Source organism: Thalassophryne amazonica, chromosome 1 (assembly GCF_902500255.1).
Source record: "Thalassophryne amazonica chromosome 1, fThaAma1.1, whole genome shotgun sequence".
In the NCBI taxonomy this organism is placed as follows: domain Eukaryota; kingdom Metazoa; phylum Chordata; class Actinopteri; order Batrachoidiformes; family Batrachoididae; genus Thalassophryne; species Thalassophryne amazonica.
In genome coordinates this window covers 172,416,808-172,425,930 of record NC_047103.1, presented here as the reverse complement: position 1 = coordinate 172,425,930, position 9,123 = coordinate 172,416,808, and the positions used below count along the sequence as shown (strand labels likewise).

General features: G+C 44.1%; 1 protein-coding gene and 1 long non-coding RNA gene across 3 annotated transcripts; one reads left to right on the top strand and one right to left on the bottom strand.

The window, feature by feature from the left end:
- The first annotated feature begins 621 nt into the window (after nucleotides 1-621).
- Nucleotides 622-6,190, top strand: LOC117518542. Its single transcript, XR_004563016.1, has 3 exons — nucleotides 622-633; nucleotides 1,837-1,846; nucleotides 6,084-6,190. It is a non-coding gene; the product is annotated as an uncharacterized LOC117518542 (long non-coding RNA).
- lipt1 (lipoyltransferase 1) lies at nucleotides 1,305-7,891 on the bottom strand. Of its 2 annotated transcripts, XM_034179646.1 has the most exons (4): nucleotides 7,817-7,891; nucleotides 6,886-7,474; nucleotides 5,484-5,705; nucleotides 1,311-2,001 (listed from the first exon to the last, which is right to left on the bottom strand). In XM_034179646.1, exons 2-4 carry the CDS (start codon nucleotides 7,406-7,408, stop codon nucleotides 1,592-1,594), a joined length of 1,155 nt encoding a protein of 384 aa, XP_034035537.1. In that variant the 5' UTR covers nucleotides 7,409-7,474; nucleotides 7,817-7,891; the 3' UTR covers nucleotides 1,311-1,591. The 2 variants fall into 2 exon arrangements, with proteins under 2 accessions (XP_034035546.1, XP_034035537.1); XM_034179655.1 differs by lacking the exons at nucleotides 5,484-5,705; nucleotides 7,817-7,891 and having other exon boundaries at nucleotides 1,305-2,001; nucleotides 6,886-7,493.
- Nucleotides 7,892-9,123: the final 1,232 nt, after the last annotated feature.

The window sequence follows — 9,123 nt, the reverse complement described above, 5'->3', positions numbered from 1 at the left end:
CAACCCCAATTCCAATGAAGTTGGGACGTTGTGTATTTTGAAATGGATGCCTGCAACATGTTTCAAAAAAAGCTGGGACAGGGAAACAAAATGAGCAAATATTTGCACAAAAACAATAAAGTTTATCAGTTTGAACATTGAATATATTGTCTTTGTGGTGTATTCAACTGAATATAGGTTGAAGAGGATTTGAATATCATTGGATTCTGTTTTTATTTACACTTTACACAACGTCCCAACTTCATTGGAATTGGGGTTATTCAGTGACTTGGAAATGTTCATTTCCATCCCCTGACTTGTCTAAAGAAAACTGGCAATAAAACTGATTATTATTTACAGTTTTATCAAGTTTTAGAGATTTGCTTTCAGTTTGAGGAAGATAATTTTAGAAATTTTTATTATTTTTTTGTATTTAAAATGACATAAACAAATTAAAATGTGTGAAAATCCAAGTGTTCCAATACTTTTGGAGGGCACAGTATCCTAACCTTATGAGGAGTGTAAAATGAGTGTGGGATTATTACTGTTTTGTTTAAGGTTTAATTTTCACTGTTGCTGCACTTTGTGTCAAATCAGTCATATTGTATATCATATTGATATGATAATATTGAGATACGATCATTTGGCCATACTGTCAACAAGCTGAAAACTGAATGTTAATTTACATCTACATTTAAAAAAAAGCTTAAAAAGGCAGGGGATGTGAAGGTGAAAGGTTTCAGTCATGCTCCCAAGAACCATTTTACTGAAAAAGTATGGTGAGGAGCTTTTCCAGGCATGTGAGAGATAAATAAAGAAAAATGCTTAAAAAGGCAGGGGGGGGAGCAAAGCTCCCCAGAAGCTAAAAGGTTTTAGCCATGCTAATGCTCCCCTGAAGCATTTACACACACACAAAAAAAAGTCTGAAGGACCTAAATGACATGGTGAGTATATGTCACAAACATGAATGAGCGAAGCACTTCACCATCTCACCATGTCATTTCCGGTTTGTGGCTTTTTTGCCACTGGGCAGATTTTTTTGTGCCTTTTCCGGTTTGTGCCTTCGTCTACCACAGAGCGAGCTTCGCGCGGCGCTTCGCTCGTATAATAACTACTTTAAATAAACCTGCACACTAACATTATACTGGATGATTTAAAGTTTAGTTTATAATAAACTGATTACATCATTAAAGTTTTTGAAAACATTTGCTGTAATGGTTCAAAACTCATAAAATGACACAAAAGGAGTGGCAACATGGCAGATGGTGGCTTTACTTGTAAATCTGAACTTCCTTCTGTCAGTAAGTGATCCAGAGTTCAAGGACCTCAGAGCCCGGGTCACTGCAGGGGCGTTAGTCTGTGATGTGCATGTGGGTGCATCTGGTCATGGAGTGGGAGGTCAGGGGTCGAGTCAGGGAGGGCACACTGGTTCTGGGTCGGACCTGCAGCTCAACCCAACCCGATGCATCATGAATCATGGTGTCGTCACGGTTGTGTAACCTGCAGTAAAAACCTGACACTTGATCTTTTAATTCTAAGGAATCAAACGTGATGAACCCAAACATTCAAAATGTGACTAAGTCACATTCTCTGCTTTGAATTGTTTATTTCGTCACATCACAGCAGCAACGGCGTCACACAGGATGTGCAGTCGGGTTCGCAGGACGCCGCTCTGCGTCCGCAGCAGCACGGCGATGGCAGCAGCCACATCCTGCGAACAAAAGCGTCCTCCAACCAGAACGCCGCTCAGCTCCCTGCTGAGCCAATCAGGAAGCCAGTCTGTCGGAACATCCAGCAAGCAGCTGCCAATCAGGCCATTCTTCACCTCCATGTGCAGGTGGGCGGAGCTTCGCACAGACCGCTCACAGTCCGTCAAGTCCAGAACAGTCTGGATACTGAATTTTGGTGTTTTACCAAAAGTCCATTCCCAGCCACGCAGCTCAGCGACCGTGGCAGTGACGCCAGGGAACACGACCTCATTGGTGGGGTCAATCGAGGTCACAGGAGCACTGAAACCAAACTCTGTGGGTGAGAAGATCCAAACCAGACCAGAGATCAGAACATTATCAAAGCAACATGCACAGAACACAACATCCAGTAAAACACTGAATAAGATGTGCTGGCTCCACCCCTTTATGACGTGCCCCCTTAGAATTTAAAGGAGACCTGCATTGAAAAAAATGCAGTCAGAGTTTTTGAACAAAAAATGACTTACATTTACACATGAGATCCTTCTGAATGTAGTAAAGTAAATCTACAAGCCCAGATCTGTCCTTCAACGGAGAAATCTTCATTTGAAAATGACAAATTTACAGCTAACATTTAGCCCTCCGCAAATTGTCCGTCTCATCATGGACGCTGCCGAGACCTCACGGACAAGACCCTCTCCCAGCATACATTGCGCCAAATGTAATTTGTGGATTTACGTCAGTTTGCATCTGCACCTTTTTCTTGTCTTATACTTTTTTAAAACTTCATATTGTCTTGCGGCACGTTTGGTGAGTACACATTTCTTTTATTTGTGCTTGAAAATTATTTTGGGGGACTTTTTCATACGCCCGTTTGATTGAGTGATGTCGCATTGAAAATCTACTGTCTTTAGCCTCCGGTACCATCGCGGGATATGGAGGTGAGACCCGCAAAGAATCCCAGTCATTAAAAATATATAAACCTCTCTCAGCGTCCATGGAGCTCTGGGGCTCCGATTGCCGAGACGTGTGGTGCTGTGGATTTTGCAGCAAGAAGTCTGTCCTTGCAGCAACAGGTGTACCGGCCGCTTCGCATTAAAACAGCGAGTGTAATCTCAGGACTTGTGCCAAGTGTGCTGCAGCTCCATTCATTAGACAGAGAGGTGATGCCGGCTGCAAAGCAGACACGGGCGGTGTGAGAGGCTCGCGTCGGCGGTTAACGAGCTCGTTAACGAGCCCGCAGACTTAATAAACACAGCGGAGGCAGAGAGCAGGAGAGGAAGAATGGCGCCCGCTGTCGATGTCGTTGCTGATCTGAGCACACAGATCTGTATCTCACATTCATTGCAGCTTACTTTTGGATGTTGAAACCAGGACGTGTATAAGTAACATTACTAACAGATAAACTCAATTTCAAAGCGGGATCGGACTGAAGGTGGGAGCGCGTCGTCTTGTCCCTGACGTCATGGAAATGATACGGCTGTACAAACTGTTTTCACAGAGAGCTAAATTTTAGCTGCAAATTTGTCATTTTTAAACGAAGATTTCTCCGCTGAATTACAAATTTGGGCTTACAGATTTACTTTACTGCATTCACAAGGGTCTTATAAATACATATCAGCTATTTCTTTCTAAAATCTGACCACATTTATTTCAATGCAGGTCTACTTTAATGACGTCCATTTATTAATGACTCAGTTTGATAAAGAACAATACAATACAGATATAATATTAGAAGAGCAGGCGGGTGAGTAAAAGTAAAGTGCCACACATCGCAAGTGTCAGCCACGCAGTTAATGTGTCTGGTTGTGTCAGGTGCTTTGGGGGCATTAATGGGTTCAACGTGGCAAGGGGGCAGGGGTCGCTACATCACACTCTGGGTTTTTCCACAACTCCAAAAGCTGAGCGATCACCATGTTGGATTTGTGTCTGTTGAACCACAAAAAAGTAAAAAAAAAAAAAAAAAAACAGCAGTAGAACGAGTCTCCCATCATTCTGCTGGGAGAAGCTTTTTTTCCAGCTACTTTTCAGAGTAACGCCGAGCTGAGGGAGGAGTGAAAACTTGGTGGGATCGATCGAACCGCAACAGCAAGCAGAGCCACATAGAGCAGTCGGAGTTCAGGTCTCATCCCTGGGCAGAGTGAGACAGGTAGTCGGGATGATGGAGCAGACTGACTCGATCCAAAATTCCTCACTTTTGGATATATACAAACACCCAGTTTGACCAACAGAGTTTAGGGGCCCTTCACACATAGTGCGAATTTGGTCGAATTACGGCTAAACAGTGCGAAACAGTTTGAATTAGCGCACCACAATACATCGTGCAGACAGGCAGGCGTGTATGATCCCGGTATGACGGTTCGTGCACACAAGGGTGTCTTTCGAGCAGGAACACAGTGCGAGCAGCTGCAGCTGCTCGCTCTGTGGGATGAGCTGCACCACATTGTGCTGCTGATGTGAAGGAAAATAAAATAAAAACCAGCTGTATAATTAGTGAACATCACTGGGTTGATAGAAACAATACATAAAAGGAGACACAATACAGAACCCCACGGTTAAATAACCCTGGTAAAAAAAAATGCCACTCACGGAATTTGAACACACACGCTCTGATTACCAGACGGAAACTTTACCACTGCGCCAAAATCACTGTCTCATAACAGGAGCGTGAAATGGTTAAAATCAACAATCAGATAAATGTATTTTCTAAAAAAGAAAAAAATCCGCTGTGATAACTGACCAAACCCTGTTTGGTCAGGCGTAATTCTGCTAATATGTGACTGTATTTGTCGTACTGTTTGCCCGTCATATGGTCTTGCGGTGTGCTGCTCATTGTCCTGTCAGACAGACCTGACATTCAGATCACCTGCTGCATGTTCACATGAACTGGCGGTCTGCTCCAGCTGGAACAACCTGTCAATGTGCACACTCTCCAGCCCATCGCAGAAGCAATAAATGTTTTTATGTATTTTGATGTGAAGACAGCAAGCGCGCAGCTCTGATGTCCAGGACCAGAGTTGTCAACAACTGCCACGCCCCCATCCGTTTAGTGCACAGACCAAGGTGTCACTCTGTGATCAGATGACAGGTGCCTCCCCTGCTGGGGGTGCGCGAACCACACGCATGCACGGGAGCCGACAGTCTGGCACATCACACGTGCACTTGGCAACTCGTCTTGGGGCATTTAGACAATTTTCACATCCACCTCGACAATGATTGTCTGCTGTTTTTGTGATGATAGTGCGACTGGCCACACATTTTCTAAGTGCCACGCGAGCGCTGTTAGATGTTTGTGTGTGTCAACTGGAATTTGGCCAACACCTGCTGCCAGAGGGATCGATGGGCTCGCACAGCGCACACTCTGTCTGTCAGCCGCTGGTGTGCGCAAATAATTGTAGCAACAGGTGTACTTCAACCAAACTCACAGTATGTGTGAAGAGGCCTTTAGTTCTGCAGCTTAGTCTGAGGTGAGAACATAAAACGTTGCTTGGCTAACATTAGCTTAGCCTTTTAGTACAGTTGAGCTGAGTGAACGCTTTAATTTGTAAATGGTTCAATTTTTATTTTTACCAAATAAAGCTACATCTTTTTTTGTTACTTCTGAGACCACAAAAAGCTCAAATTTAAACAACTTAGATTTTTCCGGTGGGTTTTTTTTTTCCCTTTTTTTTTTTTTTTTTAACTGTTTAGTGTTTCTTTATATTTTAAGAATTTTTTTAATCCCAATCAGGCACATTTGCTGTGCAGACAACCTAGTGTTAAAACGAGGCCGGCGAGGGTAGAACACGGAGACAGAAGATGATGACAGCAGATTACCTGTATTGTACTGGGCCACCAACGCGTTCAGCAGCTCCTCCCACTGAAGCAAGGGGGTGTGGTCTATTAGGTTGGCAACAGGTGAGGAGATGCTGGGAGTGGCGTTACTATGGATACCAGGGGTTGAAGATCGGAGCACTGCTTTGAGGGTGGAGCAATCGGCAGAGTACAGCAGAGTGCAGTGATGGTAGGAGGAGTTTCTGCTCAGGCGAGACGCACTGCCTGCAGGAAACAACCTTTACTAAAAATGACTTATTTTATCTTCTGACAATTGCTTAATTTATGACAATACTCTGTCCAGTGACCCTGAAGGTCATTTCATTCTTTTCTATTTGCACATTACCTCCCGGGATAATGAGACGTTCATTTCAACTGAAGGTGAAGAACATCATATACGTGGCTCATTATTTGTGGATTTATTATTGGGTCTGACCAGGGCTTTAGGAGGTGGATCACTGACACTATGAGGGAACATCAGACACCACATGGTGAGTTTCTCTGGACGTGATCCAGGACACAGGATCCCCAGAGACGCACTCTCACGAGTGCCACTCGTTTAGGTTATGACAAGCTAAAAGTGGACGCTCTCATTATGTCCAGTTTCTGTGTATTCTGTGTCAGTGCGCGCCCGCGGCCCACGTGCTTGATGAATTCCTGCGCAAAAAGTAGTTCCCACATAATTGTGATATATTCGTGTGAGATAATGAGTATATCTCATCTAAATCAATTCTAAAATTTACCAGTAAAGATAACTGGTTTTAAGAGTGGCTGTAATAAATATTTAAGAAACTTAAAGTTTATGTTCAACTTCACCTGTTATCACTCAAGATTTTTGTAAATGTTGACACGATGGAGTTTGATGTGGAAGAGCTCAGAAAGATATGACTGGAATGTTTTGATGACCGTTTACAGTTGGAGATGAAAGAGTTGGGTTTTAACTTGGTGTTAAAGTCAGAACAAGAAGCTGCACTGAAAGACAAGAGACACATTCTGCGTGGTGTTGCTCCAACGAGAGCAGCGCCCTGAGCGGGGTGGAGAAAGCAGTCCAGCAAGCTCAATCTGTGGGTGAGCAGCTATCTCACAATTCCATAATAGCAGAGATGTTTGTCCAATGAGAGCAGCACTCTGAGCAGGAAGCCCCAGAGACTGGAGAAGGTCAAGGACACACCCATATTTCACCTGGCTGCAGATGATAGATGGTTACTTTGGAGAGGTGGCAATGAACTGCTCGTCTGCCTGGGTGGTTGTCACTGGTGATTGTGGAGATGTGTGGAATTCTCCCAGACCTGACCTGATCATACACACATCTGACAAATGACTAACAAACTTCCATGTGAACAAACTGACACTTGTAGGAAGTCAGTGTATTCTCATTTCATTTATTCAATGTTTCTCTCCCTACCTGAGATCTTGTAGTGTCCATTCAATAAAATGTCACATCTGTCTGTGGCGTGGACATCCAGTCCCGGGTAGAGGTGCCCCAGGGCATCAGTGATGACCCGCAAGTTCCTGTGTCTGTTGTAGCCCTTCTTGGAGGTGAAGAATGTCATGTTCAGGTTTCCCAAATCATGGAAGACTGTCCCACCACCGCTCCGCCTGCGTGCCAGGAGGATCCCTGACCTTCTCATAGCTGGTAGGTTGCACTCAATCCAGGGGTTCTGGTGCCGTCCAATGACTACAGCTGGCTGGTTCTTCCACAGCAGCAGAACGCTCATCTGCTGCAGGTTCACGTTGGTATCAATCCAGTCCTCCAGAGCCAGGTTCTGGTGGATGTCAGTGGACAGGGACTGCAAGATCAGCCCAGTCTGACCACTGCCTTGCTCAAAGGTTTGCAACAAGCTGCTGCTGCACCGGACCAGCTGGAATCCAGTTTTACATGTCCAATATCTGAAGAAGGATGGTGTCCTTCTGATGTGTGAGGCCATGGTATTTTTATGGGCAAGAAATTTCTTCAGTGTTTTTCATCTTCACGTCCACATGGTGCAAAGATCCTAGAAGACAGAACACAGGAGGACTTCTTATATTTTTAGAGTCTCATTTAGTCACATTTAGGGTTGATTTGACACTCAGACATCATATGATCAGTCACTGTGTTGTACCCTCTGACACACAACACAAATAACGTCATTGTGCTTGGTTTCAGTGTGGAAGGTTCCTGGTTCAAACACCACCACTGCCACATTTCTCCATGTAATATGGAGATGTGTCAGGAAGGGCATCCAGCGTAAAACCTGTGCCAAATCAACATGCAGATCCACTTCGGATTTGCTATGGCACCGCTGAGTGCAAAAAAAGGGAGCAGCTGAAGGGTCTCACTCACGTCATAAACAAACCTCATATTCAGATCAGACAGCAGCCCGTCCCTGTGTGGACCATGATGTTTCCAGATGAAATCATGAAGTTGAGGTGACCCTGTGGAGGTGGAGCTCTGCTCTGTAAAGAAGGGGAATGAAAACCAGGAGGTGTCAGACAGACTTCCTGTGCATGAAGGAGAGGGACAGCTCAGGTAGGACGGTCTGACTTAAACTGTTCTGTACAGAGGTCACCTTTAAAATGACCCAAAACTGAAGATTAGACTTTTGGACTGGTTTGAATCAAAAGTCAGACTGAAGATCAAACACTGTCACCACATCCAGCACACTACAGAAAACTCTTGGGTCCTGGATGGCAACCACTCAGGCAGACAACCGCTTAACACCCCAGCTCTCCAAAGTAACATCTGTCTGCTGCAACCAGGTGAAATGTGGGCGTGTCCTTGACCTTCTCCAGTCTCAGGGGTTCTGAACACTGAGACACCTGTGTGCTGGATCACATCCAAAGAAACTCACCACATGGACTAAATGTGGTGTCTGATATTCCCTTACAGTGTCAGTGATCCTCCTCATGAGTCAGCGTATGTGAGTCAGCAGAGTGTGAGTCACTGGTGCGCGAGTCGGCGGTGCACGCCCTTAAATGAAATGTCCATATTAGCAATAAGAAAACAAAGACAGGATGTGATGAGCTCAGCTGTTTTTCCTGAAAACTTTAAAGTTATCTTCCTTTGAACACGTCTCCAAGTGTGAAGAGGAAATCTTAAAAGAGGATGTGGACTCCATCAAGAAGTCAGGAATCTGCTGCAGCCTGGTGAAGAGCGCTCAAGAACTCTGTATTCAGCACCTGTTATTTTATGAGTCTAAGTTTTCAATACATTTTCTCAATTGATAAAGAATACAGCAGTCATTTGTGATTAAAGAACACAACAGACAGGAAGCTCCAGGACCCTGAAGGGGTGCTGGTCATAAGGTCCACAAGTCAAAACGTCCACAAACCAAAACATCCACAGTTTACCAGCAATAGAATATAATAAATATAATATTATTTGTATGTATTTGTTAAATTAAAAATAGTGACCTGTGGAAATACATGAAATAAAACAGACAACCATTATTTTCAGTCAAAATTCCAATTTTCAACTTTATTAAGTTTATGTATCTGACAAGATAACATTTTTGCAGTAATAATACAGGTTACAGAGCACTAGTACTGTGTACTCTACTAGTACTGTGTACTCTACTAGTACTGTGGACGTTTTGGTGTATTTGTGGGCATTTGGACTTTTTGGCTTGTGGACGTTAAAACCCCTGGAGACAGAGGTGGGACA

Bases quoted from the DNA above. Each gene is read 5' to 3' on its own strand.
- lipt1 (XM_034179646.1), bottom strand. From the start codon at position 7,408: ATGGCCTCACACATCAGAAGGACACCATCCTTCTTCAGATATTGGACA. The intron at 5,706-6,885 runs GTAGGGAGAGAA...TGTTTCCTGCAG, and splicing joins TGGACACTACAAGATCTCAG to GCAGTGCGTCTCGCCTGAGC. The intron at 2,002-5,483 runs GTAATCTGCTGT...TCTCACCCACAG, and splicing joins GGTGGCCCAGTACAATACAG to AGTTTGGTTTCAGTGCTCCT.